The following is a 17,031-nucleotide window of genomic DNA, read 5'->3' on the forward strand; positions in this document are numbered from 1 at the left end:
CGCGCAGACTCCGCCCACCGCGCGAGCGGTGACAGTGAGTGGGCGGGGCTTCAGTCGGAGTCCTTCACTTCGCCTCAGGTCAGCTGTGTGTGTGTGTGTGTGTGTGTGTGTGTGTCGGTGGAGCGAGCACTGACTGCACGGTAAGCTGTTTTGTTTTTTTTGTCTAGTTACTTGTAACTTCATGTTTCTAACTGTGCATGCCTCGCTGGATTATCAACTCAAAGTCTGATGTTTTAAAGGGAAAGTTGCGAATCAACGCCTATTAAACTAATGTTTTCACACTCACGCGTGGAATCTCTCACTAAACAACTCAAAACCATCGACAAAAAGCAGAACATTTATCAATAAAAACTATTTAGAGTGAGTGAATGCCTGGACTTGTCTTGTGAATCATTGATGACAGATTTCAACAAGTCAAACAATCCTACAGGAGTTTGGACAGGATCGCTGTTGGAATCTCATCAAGTCCTGAAGGATCGAGTGTAACACACAGAACAAACGCTGGGATTGTTGGTTGTTTGATTGTTTGTAGGCCGGCGAGTAACAGTGTTCTTCTGATGAACATTACAATATCTCATGGAAATTTGTTTGTGAACTTGTGAAATTTAATTTAGAGAACTCTAGATTATTTGGTGCAGTCGTAGTCTAGTTTTAAAAGGTTTTTTAGGGTGAAACTGTATCTTGTTTGACTGGTCCTCAACACCATCAGGCCAGAACAGTCACATTACTCTCTCTCACATTAAACCTTTCAGAATAAATCATTAACCGTCGACATTCTTCAGTTCTAGTGTTGCGGTTCTCATTCAAATACTAAGAGTTTGCGTGCGTTAGCCTTGCCTAAATGAACTATTATTGATCCTTATTGTAATAATCACTATATTATATCCAATATATAAAAGGGCTGCTGCTGTTTTGAATGTATATCATCTAAACATAAACACTGTGCAGTGATGTGTTGAACATTGCATTGGCAAAGCAGAAACCACAACTATGTGTTTCATAATCACAATCCCACAATGCTGTCCTGAATGTTTGCACGCTGTGATTGGATCGTAAGTAAATGCACTGATATCCAGAACAACAACACGACTGTGGTATGGAAGTAAAATAATGTCAAATGTTTTTTAAATAAAAAGCCTGTTGAATTGCACTACTTGAAACAAAATAGGCATTGCATTAACCATGCTTGCATTTTAATGCATTGTATTTTTAGTGCTTACATTTTTATGGGCTGAAATTCAACATGGTTGAATATTTAAGCTGTGAATATTTCAATTAAAAACATTTCAAACACCTTTTCATTATTAAAAATTCAATAATCCATATTCACCTTTCATATTTCACTTCCAAAATATTCAAACTGTTTAAAAATACAACCAATAATATTCAACAGGCAATTTTCCGTCCATTTTATTTCGCTTTGCAAATTCGCTTCCACAAATTCAGTGGTTCAAATTCGACAGTAAATTCAACATTGACGTCCAGGAACTGCAGGAAAAGCAGTAGATTGCCGAGCATACGCTCCATCTGCTGTTAGTCGACCTCACCAGCAGGGGGTGCAAAAGCGCTTGTTGCTGACGAAGACATTCATTCATAAAATGAAAATGATTATCTGTGTCAGTATATGCGTAAAAGATGATAAACACACAAAAGCTGTGTTTATGTTTCATTCAATAACTTCATTGTTACTTTCCCTGTGTATTCTACATGTCATCAGCTTTCTCTACCATGAACAGGATTATAATCGGTTTCCCTCAATACCTCATACTCAAGGATTTCCCTTCCGTTGATAGTGATATGAAAGACCAATCTTGCACCTTATTAGGGAAGTAGGCTGTAGGCTATTATATAGGCTACAGGCAAGAAGATGGACTCAGAATATGAACTTAACGCGCAAAGTTTCATGCTGAGCGTTCGTGATATACTGGCATAAAATCAACACATACATATATATATATATATATATATATATATATATATATATATATATATATATATATATATATATATATTAGTATGCATACGTGTATTGCATTAGCTTAAACTGTCACAGCACTTGCATATTGTCCTCCTATTGTTAGTTTAACTGTAAATCGCTTTGGATAAAAGCGTCTGCTAAATGACTAAATGTAAAATTGGCTTGATATTGGACATTAGCACATTTAGGGACCGTCTCTAAAGTTGCATACAACATTGGCATACACGTTTCTAACTTCAATAGCAAACTTAAATTTATTTGAATAAATATCAAAAACCAAAGGGTGTGCATTATGCCTGACACTAAATTAACACTTTACAGTTGGTTGTATGACTGTAAGTCGTTCTATTCAAATGCTATCGGAGTTAGAAACGTGTATACCAAAGTCGTACACTTTAGAGACGGTCCCTAAATGTGCGAATGTCCAACATCAAGCCATCTGTATGCCAGTCTATCACTGGGAAACGCTCAGCATTAAGCTTTGCGCGTTATTCTGAGTCCATCTGCTTGCCTGCGAGTTTGGTCTTTTACATCACTGTAGTCCATTAAGCTACGTTAAGCGTTGTATATGTCCAGCAGGGTAATCCTTAAGTATTGAGGGAAACCCTAATAGCCTGCATGCAGCACATTGCCACAATATAAAGTTAAGGCAACTAAACAACCAAGAGAGAAATGTCAACCTCAAAAATGTAACATTGGATCTGTATATCCGCATCGGGGAATAACATTATAATCTCGTTCACGGTAGAGAAAGATGCATGTAGGCTACACAGGAAAAGTAACCGTGAAGACACTGAATTTAACATATAACAGCCGTCATAATAATCACAAATACACTTACATTGCTGTAAATGAGTTTTATGAATGAATGGCTTGCTCTAAATGTTGCTGGTCTTCAACACGCGCTTTTGCACCATCTGATGGTGAGGTAGACTAACAGCAGATGGAGAGTATGCTCGGCAATCTACTGATTTTCCTGCAGTTCCTGGACGTCAATGTTGAATTTACTGTCGAATTTGAACCACTGAATTTGTGGAAGCGAATTTGCAAAGCGAAATAAAATGGACCGAAAATTGCCTGTTGAATATTATTGGTTGTATTTTTAAACAGTTTGAATATTTTGGAAGTGAAATATGAAAGGTGAATATGGATTATTGAATTTTTAATAATGAAAAGGTGTTTGAAATGTTTTTAATTGAAATATTCACAGCTTAAATATTCAACCATGTTGAATTTCAGCCCATAAAAATGTAAGCACTAAAAATACAATGCATTAAAATGCAAGCATGGTTAATGCAATGCCTATTTTTTTTCAAGTAGTGCAATTCAACAGGCTTTTTATTTCAAAAACATTTGACATTATTCTACTTCCATAACTGTGTGAGTGTTATATGTCAATGGAGTTAATATTAAGAAACTGACATTTTAGAAACAATGGGTTTCATTCATTAATAATTGCGTGTATTTGTGCGAACTATAATTCGTAAGCACAGAATTTGTTGTTAACCTCACTCTGATGTTAGTGAATGTGGAGTGTTGTAATTTGTAAATGAGCGGCCACGTGGACAAGGTTAGTCATTTGCATAAAAAACGCTCAAACATCTCCATATAAGGGCTTTCCGCTCTTGCTCTCATAAAGCCTAACGTACGTCACGCTCGTCAAACTCGCTGTCGGCCGATCCTCGAGGAATGCTAAGTGTGCCATTCTCTCCAGTATATATATTTATATATATCCAGCACTATATTTTTTCGTAAATTTAGAATTAATTTTATTATGAACATTTTGGTGAATCGTGATTTGTTCTTAAAATCATTCGTATGCACATTTGCGTACGCATGCTTAGTGAAGGAGACCCAATATTTCTGAACTAAATGGTTGAATGAATGATCCAGTTGCCACCGCACTGTCAGACAGCAACAGACACTTTGTGGTGTTTTGTCGAATATCTCTATCGGAACTTGTTTTCACTGATTGAATTTGGTGAATGTCAGCGTTGGCCTATATAGACACCATCTGCCATAACAATGTAACCTGCAGAAAGAGTGATTAAAGTCCCGCTGTGGTGAAAGTCCAGCGTTTAATGTAGTTTGTGTCTATATGGTGTTTTTAATGTGCTTTAAGACAAACCATGTGTAAATTCATAAGTCGACACCATTGCTGAGTATTTGCTGAGAACCAAAGACAGTCTCAAAAACACGCTTTGAAATCGCTGGTGTTTCTGACGTCACAAACTACCTTGTAACCAATCAGATCAACGTGTGATCGTCAACCAGTGGATCTCTGAGCTGGAGGCGGGGCTCATTTGCATATTCATCGAACCACGCATACTAAATGAAGCAAGGGTGTAAAGTTGCATTCAAGATATTTTAAGGCAGGAAGAAAATTTTTTTTGAAATATGTAATTTGGATGATCAAAGATTAATTTTAAGGGATGAAATGATTGAATACAGGGGGCCTTTAATAACAACCCACCTCTGACGAACATAGACAAGTGGAGTGATATAATTACATCTGCCATTATATCGGTTTACTGATGGTAGCTTTTGGAGCAATCGGTTATAAGGACAAATCAATAGTAATAGACGGGTTGTGTGATTGTAAACAGCGATGACATATTTTGTGGACAGAAAGTGACAGTTCTGCTGAGTAACTTAGAGAAATCATAAGAAATCAGTAGTCATGCATCTCCTATTTTGAGCGTAGTTTAAAGGGGTCTTGACATGGATTTTTACAATCATTTTAATAAGTTCCTTGAGGTTCACTTATAATGTTAATAACATTTTTTGCACAAAAGAAGCGTGTAAAAACAATCTTTCTGACTCTGTCTAAAATGATGTGTTTTTTCAAATCTCTCCATGGCTTTAGCACCAGATTATATCTCTAATTTAACTAGTTTACATCAGCCTTTATGATCTCTTTGCTCCAGTGGTCAGCTGTGATGTAGAGGTGATAGAGCTCCTACTCTAGGGTCATTTCAGAGGGTGTTAAAAACTTGTTTATTTTCCTTAGCTTTTAATAATGTATTGTAAATAATTTGTATGTGTTTTTGGATGTACAGTATGTATTGGTTTATTTTGTTATTCTCATGTACAGCACTTTAGTACCCATTGTGGTTTTTGAAAGTGCTCTAGAAATAAAGTTGAGTTGATATATGTTTTTTTAATAAATCCTTATCCGGTAATAAATAAATAAATAAATATATATATATATGACGAAAGGAAAGTGTGGGAACCCAACAGCGACTGTATCCCCTTGTGTGTGTCTAACCCAGTGTTCTCTGCCTTTCTTCAAGCCCTCAGATGAGCATCAGTGATCTGCGATCTCCGTCAGTATGTGGTGTTTCTCATCGTCTACGAGGCTCTCGTCTCTTCGCAGGAGCGTCGCAGTCTCACACACATGTGCGGCTCTGAAACAAACCCTTGTCCATCAGCACAGGTCCGGCAGTACGACAGTGAGGAAGAGCACCGAGTCTTACAGTTATGTGATCGTCGGAGCCGGATCTGCAGGCTGTGTTCTGGCCAACCGTCTGTCGGAGAACCCGTCGGAGTCGGTGCTGCTTCTGGAAGCCGGACCCAAAGACAAGCATCTGGGAAGCACTCGCCTGTCCTGGAAGATCCACATGCCCGCCGCCCTGACCTATAACCTCTGCGACGACAGGTACAACTGGTTTTACCACACGTTACCTCAGGCACACATGGAGGACAGGGTGATGTACTGGCCCCGGGGTCGGGTTTGGGGCGGGTCGTCCTCGCTCAACGCCATGGTGTACATCCGGGGCCACGCCGAGGACTACAACCGCTGGCAGAGCGAGGGAGCCGAGGGCTGGGACTACGACCACTGTCTGCCGTACTTCCGTAAAGCTCAGACTCACGAGCTCGGGCCGGGCCGGTACCGGGGAGGAGACGGCCCACTGCACGTGACCCGAGGGAAGACTGACCACCCTCTACACCACGCCTTCATCTCAGCGGGCCAGCAGGCCGGATACCCCTTCACCGAGGACATGAACGGGTTTCAGCAGGAGGGAGTGGGCTGGATGGACATGACCGTACACAGAGGTAAACGTCAGGGCCTTGGGAATTAGATCACCCAAAAAAAAAAAAACCATTTACTCACCCTCACATCATTCCAAACCTTCCAAAACAAAGACTCTAGCTCATCATCAAAAAAAATGTAATGAAATCTGAGCGATTTCTGTCCCTCCATTGAAAGTTTGTTCAAAACGTCAATAAATCCAAATGAATCGAGCTGTTTAATCCAAGTCTTCTAAACAGACACGATTGCTTTATATTAGAGATGCACCGATATGAACATTTTGGCCGATACCGATAACCGATAATTCTTTATATTTGAAAGTCGGTAACTGATATATTGGCAGATAAATCTAAATCCAAATTTTTATATAATTTTTGAGAGTCTGATTACAAAAAAGCCTCGTCCCAAGCACACAATTTTAACGTTCTCCTTATAATTTTATGTAGCCGATATGACGGACTTGCGCTGCACATGTTGCCTTCAAAATGAACGGTACTCCTCCTGTTCTTATTGTACTCATCTATCGACCTCCAAAACCTAATTCTTTGTTTTTCAATGAACTCACAGAACTACTTGCGTCTGTTAGCTCTGTCTGTCCATCAGTGATTCTCACTATAGACGCTAATATCCATGTGGATAACTTTAATAGTAATCTAACTGTTGAATTCATGGAGGCATTAGACTGTGTTAACATGACTCAGCATGTCAAATTTCCCACTCATAATAAAGGTCATACACTCGATCTAGTGTGTTCTGTCGGGGTGGACATTGACCAGCTAGACAGCAGTGACTTGTGTATTAGTGATCATAAGCTTCTCACTTTTAATTTAAATGTTCCATCTTTAAGAAATGCTCAAAAAAGGGTCATCAGTTTTAGAAATGTCAAGAATACACCAGTCCTTAAAAAGCCTGGATGTGATAAGTCAGACCGATCAAATTATAGGCCTATCTCAAATCTGCCCTTTCTTGTTGTGGCACAACTCCACTCACACTTGTCATCCAACAAGCTTTTCGAACCTTTTCAGAATCAGAATCAGAAAGAGCTTTATTGCCAAGTATGCTTGCGCATACGAGGAATTTGTCTTGGTGACAGTAGCTTCCAGTACACATACAATATAAAGTGACAAGACAAGTGACAAGTAACATAAGTATAAATAAAAAATAGAAAAAAATAAAAATAAAATAGAAATAAAAGATTATAAATTATAAATATATATAAAGTTATAAGGTGCTATAATGAAATGTCTGAGGGAAGTATTGCACATGTTTGTTCCACAGTAGGGGAACATTTAAGTGTTCATGAGGTAGATGGCCTGGGGAAAGAAACTTTTCCTGTGTCTGGTTGTTTTTGTGCTCGGTGCTCTGTAGCGTCGACCAGACGGGGTTTTCAGTCTGGGTTTAGAAAGGGACGCAGTACAGAGACAGCCTTGGTTCGTGTTATGAATGACCAGCTTATCTCAGCTGACTCTGGAGCCTCTACCGTCTTGGTCTTGTTAGATCTCAGTGCAGCTTTTGACACACTGTGCCGTTCTATCCTGCTAAATAGGCTGGAGAGCTGGCTTGCTATCACTGGCACTGTGCTTAACTGGTTCAAATCTTATCTCACTGATCGTTCCAGTTTGTTGTCTTGGGGAAACAACAAATCTGAAATTGGACAAGTCCGCCATGGTGTTCCTCAGGGATCTGTCCTGGGTCCCATATTGTTTAGTGTTTATATTCAATTCAATTCAATTCAAATTTATTTGTATAGCGCTTTTCACAATACATATTGTCTCAAAGCAGCTTTACAGAAAGTGCATTTCAGAAATGTACATAGAAAAATACAGTTAGTTAATCATGCATTAATTTAGGGCATAACATATCGCCGGCGTCAAATAATTAGGAAATATGGTTTTGGGGGTATCACCTTAATGCTGATGATACTCAAATTTACATCAGCTCCAAATCTGCTCCTACTGTCACCTCTAAAACTCTAATAAGAGTGTGTGCAGGAAATAAAAACGTGGATGCAACATATTTTTTAAAAATTGAGTTCTTGCAAAACAGAGATTCTACTAATTGGCACACCTGCGGCTACTCACAAAGGGAGACGTTTTAATGTGATTATGGATGATAGTGTTATATTTCACATCTTCTCATGCTCGTAACCTTGGTGTGATCTTTGACGCTCACCCTAACACTAGACTCACATATTAAGAGCATTACAAAATCTGCATTCCATCATCTCAGAAACACTGCAAGAATTAGGCCCTATCTTACTCTACCTGACGCTGAAAGGCTTATTCGTGCATCTGTTACTTCCAGGATTGATTATTGTAATGCACTGTTTGTTGGTTTACCTGCTAAATCTATCAAACAGCTGCTGTACATCCAGAATTCAGCAGCACGAGTGCTTACATACACTTCACCACGTCAGCACATTACAGGCGTGCTTGATAGCTTGCATTGGCTTCCTGTTCAGTCCCGTATTGCTTTTAAATCTCTCACACTAACATACAAAGCTATGCACGTAATAGCCCCTTCTTATATCTGTGACTCAGTCAGCCTGTACGTGCCTTCCCGTTCCCTTCGGTCTACTGACTCTTCAGCCTCCCTATGGGGGAGAGAGCTTTCTCTGTCGCTGCACACAGGTTAGGAATGCACTTCCTCTTATTGCTAGAGATGCTCCCACATTAAAGAAGTTGTTAACTCATCTTTCTAAAATTGCTTATATAGACTGTCCTGATTAGTATTTTACTGTAATGATTATTTTTGTATTACTCTTGTCCTTCTGTATATTATTTGCTTTTGCTGTCTGTAGCGCTTTGGGTTTTAGAAAAGCACATTATAAATGAAATGTATTGTTATTGATTCTGTGCTAGAGTCTCCTGAACCTTCTCTGTCTTCTGGCACAGGTAAGCGATGGAGCACAGCTAGCGCTTATCTCCGGCCCGCGCTGGCCAGACCCAACCTCAGCACAGAAGTGCACTGCATGGCGACCCGAGTCCTGTTCGACGGGACCCGCGCGCGAGGGGTCGAGTACCAGCAGAACGGACACACCAAACAGGTAAACACGTCACATGATCTATTCACACTGCACTGATGTTTAGGACATACTTTACTCCTGGCTGGCTTCAGTCTGTGTGTCGCTTAGTAGAGCTGGGTAAAAATTCTCATTTTACGAACCCGTATCGATTCTTAACTCTTAAGGAGTTATTCTGATTCAAGATCATTTTTAATTATCATAATTAACTTTCATTATCAGCAGTTATAAGAACAATTAGTGCAGATGTCTGCAAATAATTAAACGTTTTATTCTTAACCAAAACTTTATACTTCTTATAAAATTTTACAGCAGATTTAGTTCACAAATAACTGATCTAATTATTTTAGATTTTCTTTTACTATAATCAATGCTAATATTTGGCATTGATAACTTACTTTTCACCCCATTTAAGATCCGACAGTATCCCGGATCATCGCTGACTCCAGAGCAGCTGCAATCGATTCGTCAATGACTCGTTCAGGGCAGTTTGTGAACCACTTCAACAGGTTCATTGGAAAGAATCGACTCATGCGTGAATCAGACATCGCTGTCGTGTTAGGGTTAGGGTTAGGGTTAGGGTTGGGAATCGGGTGACGATTTCTTCAGTTCAAAATAATGAGGAGCAAGTAAAAAGTACGATATTATGCTTTGTGATGTAGTGATATAAAAGTAAAAGTTTCCCAAGAGAAAAACACTCAGATAAAGAATAGATATTTGAAAAACTACTTTGTTACTGTCCAGCACTGGTGTTCTGGCTGTGAACGCAGCATTCTCCTCAGCACCTGCAGAATCAGACTCATCTGGTGACTTAGAGAAAGGTCAGCAGGTTCTCTAATCTTGAGCTGATTAATCTGATCGACCTACATAAGTCACAGCTGCGGTTTTGGGTCTTTTTTCCCATCCGCTCTGGAAATGACAGACTGCTGATAAGCGGTATAATGTTCCTCTTCCTGTTGCTTATCTTCAGTCGTCACTCTTTCACTCTCGCTCATTTCCTCTGATGTTATATATGAAGAAGTGAGTGGTTTGTTGAGGCGTGAGCGACAACCTTCCTGTCTCTCTCTTGAGTCCAACACTGAAGTGAGTTAAACTGCAGTTCATGGACTGGCCACTAGAGGCCGGCTGCAGAAGAGAGTCAATCCCATAAATCCTCATGTTAAAATGCCCAACTTTACAGCAGAAGAAAACATGTTTACAGCCTGGTGTAAAAGTGGTTTTGGTCTATAGCTAATTTTGCCCTTCATGAAAACTGTGAGGGGGGTGAATTATTTCATAACTCCGTTTAAATTATATTAAGCGTTGAAGTTCTGCATAATTAAGGGCGTGGGCACTTGAGTGACAGGTGGCCTGCGCTGATGTCACTGCTAGCCGTTTGTCTGCTGTCTGTTAGCGTCACGTCACCTCAGCTAATCCGCCTCGCTGCACATTTTCGTTTATCCGGGAGTGACGCGCGGCCAAGATGGCGACGGCCGGCTCCGCCCACTTAGGGCTTCAGAAACGCTCTTCAGAAACACTACGGGTGACTTACGGACACTACGCACATACTTTTCTACAGTCTATGGTTGAGGCGTGAGCGTTTCTCATGTTTGCTTCAGGTGTTTGCTGATAAGGAGGTCATTCTCAGCGGCGGAGCCATCAACTCTCCACAGCTCCTCCTGCTGTCTGGAGTGGGAAACGCAGATGAGCTTCGCAAACACGATATTCCGGTGACACAGCATCTCCCAGGTGACCTCATTTCCTCCTTTATGTCCTCCAAGATCTCCCCTCTCCACAGATCACACTTATTGCTCCAAATGTGAGTCCATGCTGGCTTTGACGGGGGTTTCTGGCCATGACCTGTGCTGATGTTGGGATTTCAGATGAGTGTATGGTCTTGTGGTGTGTGTGCAGGTGTGGGCTGTAATCTCCAGGACCATCTGGAGCTGTACGTGCAGCATCACTGTACTCAACCCATCACTCTCTACAAAGCCCAGAAGCCCCTGCACATGCTGAAGATCGGCCTGGAGTGGCTGCTCAAATTCACAGGTATATCTGAACGTCCCATATTTGTGTGTCATATCAAGTGTTGGGGAAAGTTACTTGCAAAAGTAATGCATTACGATATTGCGTTACTCCCTTAAAAAGTAACTAAGTAACGCGTTATTTTGCGTTACTTAGTTACTTTTTCAGAAAAAGTTATGTATTATGTTACTTTTGCATTACTTTTTTTCCGCCTGGGCCGGGATTATTTTTTTTATAACAAAAAAGTTATATTTTTGGGCAAATGTAAAGACCCTTTCACACCAAAAGTGAAATAAGTCTCAGGCTGAAAGAAGTTTAACACTTACTTTACCAATAAAAACAAAAAAATCTGTAGTCATTTTTGCTAATGGTTTCACTGAATCATCAAAGGTCAGAAGCAAGAACATTGGTCAATAAAGTGAGATTAAATGCATAAAAACGAATGTTTTACTTAACATATTTAGTTATTGGAGATTTGGATAGTATTCAGATTCTGCATTTCACTGATTTTATTCATTTTGAGGAATATTGAATCTTTTTTTGTTTAAGTGAGATGAGGAAATGCTCACATGTAGTCTAGAACAGGGGTTTTCAAACTGGGGGCCGCAGCAAGTTGAAAAAAAAAAGCGGGAAAAAAAAGTAAAAAAAGTCACAAAAAAAAAGTGTTAATATGAGTATTGTTATGAAATAACATTATAATAATTTGTTGCATAGCCTATCTGAACTTTATACTTTTAATGCTAATCTTTTAGAGATGAACTGATTGATCGGCTGGTGACCAGAATTGGCCGATTTTCGCAGTAGCACCTCAATGCAGAACACGAGATCCGGGGGGCGGAGTTGGATCCAGATAAAGGGGTGGAGATTGGTAGGTTTAGGGGTGGGTTTAGGGATTAAGGGGTGGAGATTGGTAGGTTTAGGGGTGGGTTTAGGGATTAAGGGGTGGAGATTGGTAGGTTTAGGGGTGGGTTTAGGGATTAAGGGGTGGAGATGGGTAGGTTTAGGGGTAGGTTTAGGGATCAGGGGGTGGATATGGGTAGGTTTAGGTATATGTAAGGTGGGAGGAGTTGGATCTAGATCGTGGATTTCATGTTCTGCAGTGAGGACCATCTCGATTTTCGGGCGATTTTCAGTCTGACATATGCCGATTCAAATGCACTCGGGCGCCGCATGATTAACATCGCGTAACATCAGCATCACACGTGCACACAGAACGCACATGTAGGAAACCTTGTGAATTACGTCCGTTTCAGGCCGCGAGCGGCGCGCGGGCAGCGCGAATTTTTTTTCACCGTGCATGTTCAGTGAGTGCATTCACACCGCGAGCAGGAGCAGCGCGTGAGCGTCAAGCAGGAGCGTCGCGTGCCGTGAGCAGTAGTGAAGCGGAGGGTTTCGGCGCCGAGTCTATTTTTGCTGCGCTGCTCATGCTCAATTAAAGCGAAAGCACACTTTTGATGGACAAAATAAATATGATTTCACACAAAAAGTACCAAAAATGCGCATAATTTGCATGTAGGCTATAGTGTGTTTTAACAAGAACTGGAGTAGGCTATGTCAGAAAAGAAAATGAAGACTCAAAAATATTTATAGAAAATGTACCCATTTAAACTTGTTTTTATTAATCAGTTTGGGTAAAAGTGGTGTTTTATAAAAAAAATATATTTATAGAAAATAAATATTTGTGTGTGCTGTAAAGTGGTTAGAAAAAATGAAATCAGAATCGGCTAAAATCTGTATCGGCAGCTCAAACTCAATGACAAATCGGAATCGGTCTTGAAAATTGTAATCGGTTCATCTCTATAATCTTTCTGATTGGCTGGGATCAAACACCATCACATAATCTGATGTTCACCTAGATGTTTTATTTATTTATTTCTACATTTGCCGCAGTATTGTCGATGGGTTCAATAACACATCCTGCAAAAGGGGGGCCTTGGCCAGAACCTAGTAGTATTTGGGGGGCCTTGTCATGGAAAAGTTTGGGAACCTCTGGTCTAGAACTACAATAACCATCAGGTTCACACACACACACACACACACACACACACACACACACACACACACACACACAGTCTGGTGCACTATCTTTGTGAGGACTCTCCATAGACATAATGTTTTTTATACTGTACAAACTGTATATTCTATCCCCTTACACTGCCCCTATCCCTAAACCTACCCATCACAGGAGACATTCTGCATTTTTACATTTTCAAAAAAACTAATTCTGTAAGATTGATAAGCTTTTGTACCCATGGGGACCTCAATTTAGGTCCCCACGGTGACACGAGTCCCCATGAGTCTGTGTGCATTCAGGTTTAAGTCCCCACCGGGGTAGAAAAACATGTCCACACACACACACACACACACACACACACACACACACACACACACACACACACACACACACACACACACACACACACACACACACACACTTCGATTTGTCTCAACATGTGGACAGGAGAGCTGTCAGTCAATAAATGTGAAAACAAAGTAACTTGCATTGCTTATTTGAAAAAGTAACTCAGATATTTTGTTGTACATTTAAAAGTAATGCGTTACATTACTAGTTACTTGAAAAAGTAATCTGATTACATAACTCAAGGTACTTGTAATGAGTTACACACAACACTAACAAAAGAGACATTTTTATTACCATAATACAATCTTCTCGTTACTGAGCTTCAATAGTGTTTAGTTCTAAAAGCTTTTATGAATGGGTCACTTTATATTAGGTGTCTTTAACTCAAGGGCGTAGGTTTGGCCTCAGCTTTGGTGGGGACATCCCCCTCCCCCTCCCCTGGAATGAGTTTTCTATACGTAATTAAATAATGAACAAATGAATAAAATACACACGTATCATAGTATGCATTCAACACAACAAATCCATTATTATTATCTATTATTATTATCCATGATTACAGTATTCCATTAATACTAAAATTGTATCTACTATTCTATATCAAATTCTATTGATATATTCTATTCTTAAATATTAAATTCTTAGGCTACACTCACTGACAAATACATTACATAAATAGAATGTAGAAACGAAAAATGTCTCAGATCCACTGTTTATGTTGACTGCAAGATTCTAAGTTAAGGTCAGCTAATTAACATTCAGTGACTTGCTAACGTAGCATTCTATCATGATAGCGTGACTTCTATGAGTCTATCAGTGTGAACAGCCTAATCAATACTCTTAACCTTAGTTGAAAGATTGCTGCTGCTAGGTTTAACTGTAACAACATGGTAACACATACTATCACCAATCAATACTATTTTCCACAGTAGAATCTGCATTTGAAAGCCTGGTCAGTCACTACTACTGCTAGTTTATTTGTGTGGCTAGTTATTTTGCCTACTTACACTCTGATTTATGAAAAAGCTTCGTATGTCCCCTTTCTTCTTCTTGGGTGGCATAGCTGATCTATCTACAAAGTACAAAAAGTGGCAAAAAACGGAATATTAAAATGTTTTACTCTGGCCTTTGTATGTGGCAGAGAGACAGCCCTGGTAACTTACCGTCGGCGTCGTCGACGCGCGCGCACGCACGCACGCACGCACACACACACACACACACACACACACACACCCCACCCGCTCGCTGCCAGTGCAAGCACAAAAGTAGTCGCGGCCCGCGCGTGTAGCCTGTCAGATACACCGCCGCCAATCAAATTACGCCGTTTCTTGTACTGTCGTTGTTTTGGCCGTTGGAATCGATCCAAATAGCAGCGCAAAGATCCAAATAGCAGTTCAAAGGAGCTTGCTAAATATTGGTGGGGACAAATTTGTCATCTCAAAATATTGATTGGGACTAGTACCTAGCGTCCCCCCCTAAACCTACGCCCATGCTTTAACTACTATGTATTTAAATTAATGCACGTATTGTGTTTATCTCAACCTGGTGCCTCAGTGTGACTTAAATGATTAACAATGAGACCAAACACTCAAAAGAAAGACTTGAAAATAAGATAATAAAGAAAATAAATAATAAAGATAATAAGAAAATAAATAAAAGTTTTAGTCCAGTAAATCACAATCAACTTGACAAATCATTGTTGTAGGCAACAGGGAGCACACCACTGATGTACATGCATGTTTTTACTGTAATTGCATCTATAATTACACTGTTGACTCGCCCTTAAACCCGCCAAACCTGTCCTAACCTGACCCGATCCACCCTCAATAGCAGCACATGTGTTACAATACAACATCAGCACATAAGCACACGGTGTACATGACTATTAGTTTATTTAACGTACAATTGTAATCACAATTATTCAACCTCCATTGCATAACAGGTTTTGTTTTTTGTGTGCAAAATGTACAGACTTTCAGCTGTTTGAACAAATCAAACAAACGTAATTGATATAACTCAACAAATGTTTCAAGTGGTTTCCCCAAATTCGACTGAAAATACAACTTTTAATGACGTCTGCAGTCTCATAATGACCCCCTGAATACAGTACAGCTCAGATCTGCAGAACAGGTGTTCTCACTAATCAAGGGCTTCATTAGCAGCACCAGGTGTGCTTGAGCTAGAACACATGACACATCTGCCCCACGGCCATACGTGACTTTCTTCAGCCGAAGAGAAATGAAGGTTTTGGAGGAAAACATTCCAGTATTTTTCTCCGTCTAATGAAAGTGAACGGTGCTCGACGTAGAGCATTTTTGATGGTCCAAAATCCATAGTTAGGCAGCTTTATAGGGCACGTGTGCTCTAGCAAACCCATCAGAATAACATCAGAGATTACATGCTTTTATCTAGAAACGCTCGCCCTGGTCCAGCTCTGTGGAGAGCGTACACACGACGGTTGGGCACTTTGGGCACCATTCACTTGCATTAGATGGAGAAAAATCCTAGAATTTGCTGAATTTCTCTTGGACTGAGGATAGAAAGTCATGTGCATCTGGGATGGCCTTGGAGTGAGTAAACAATCAGGAGGTTTTCCCCGTTTGTCTGAACTCTTCCAGTAACAGGCGTGTGTTTTGCTGTAGGTTACGGTGCGACGGCTCATCTGGAGAGCGGCGGATTCATCCGCAGTCGTCCCGGCGTTCCTCATCCTGACATCCAGTTCCACTTCCTGCCGTCTCAGGTCATCGATCACGGACGTGTTAATTCCCAGATCGAGGCCTTCCAGGTGTGTTTCATACGCCTGTGTCTGTGATACTCAAGCCTAAAGACGGGTGTTCACTCAGCACCTGTGTCTTTGAGTAGCGGGTGTAACCTAACATTCACATTCTGGGAAACACACTGTACAGAAACCGTAGCAGTGCGTTATGAATCATATCAACAACAGGATTATTAGTGAGTCACAATGCTGTTGATTTCCAGTTTAGCCAGCTTTATTTCTACAGATGCTTTCAGAGCAGCTTCACAGTGATAAACAGGAGAGTCAGTGATGCAAACCTAAAGACCGCTCTACAGAAGACTATAGTGTCGTTATTCAGCTCATCTGATCAAATCAATAATATTACTGAATATTAATGGTCTTCTAAACCCAGACTAAACAAGCCAAAGATGAGAGTAAAATCATCATAATGAGTCTCAGTAACATGAACTTGATCCCCTTGCAGTGAGGTTTGACTGTATGTGTGATAGTGTTCATGTTGTCAGATACTTTTTAATTTAGTCTTAGGGCGTTTTTCAACTGGGTTCGTTTGCTGCGGTCCGAACCCGAGTGCGCTAGTTCCCGGCGCCCCCCGCAGCGTTGGTCTGGTTTCACACTCAATTAGTTGTATCGAACCCAGGTGTGTTTGCAGTGATCTTACGTCATCGCAAACGCACACGGAAAACGCATGGAGAATACAACTCGACTGAGCATAGCTGTAATTTGTCTGTTTTTTTGGTGCTATTATGCACAACATAGAGAGAGACAACTACGTTTATGTTCATTACATGGTGTAATTCAGCACATATCCAGGGGACGCCGTGTTTCTGCTGCTCGCAGAAGATTTTTCACTGATGCGACAGTGATACGCATGCGC

The 17,031-nt window shown here is 40.4% G+C and overlaps 1 protein-coding gene across 2 annotated transcripts in view; it reads left to right on the forward strand.

Moving 5' to 3' along the window:
* chdh (choline dehydrogenase) overlaps positions 1 to 17,031 on the forward strand; it is a 22,349-nt gene continuing 5,318 nt past the window's right edge. Inside the window, exons 1-6 of one of the 2 annotated variants that reach the window (XM_082187390.1) lie at positions 1 to 140; positions 5,272 to 6,034; positions 8,906 to 9,057; positions 10,632 to 10,761; positions 10,927 to 11,061; positions 16,042 to 16,184. In XM_082187390.1, the coding sequence (XP_082043516.1) occupies positions 5,311 to 6,034; positions 8,906 to 9,057; positions 10,632 to 10,761; positions 10,927 to 11,061; positions 16,042 to 16,184 (1,284 nt within the window). In that variant the 5' untranslated portion in view covers positions 1 to 140; positions 5,272 to 5,310. Of the gene's footprint in view, positions 141 to 5,254; positions 6,035 to 8,905; positions 9,058 to 10,631; positions 10,762 to 10,926; positions 11,062 to 16,041; positions 16,185 to 17,031 lie in introns of those variants that run through there. The other variant, XM_082187391.1, reaches the window with a different exon arrangement.

This window comes from Leuciscus leuciscus, assembly GCF_965113295.1.
Source record: "Leuciscus leuciscus genome assembly, chromosome: 13".
Classification (NCBI taxonomy): Eukaryota; Metazoa; Chordata; class Actinopteri; order Cypriniformes; family Leuciscidae; genus Leuciscus; species Leuciscus leuciscus.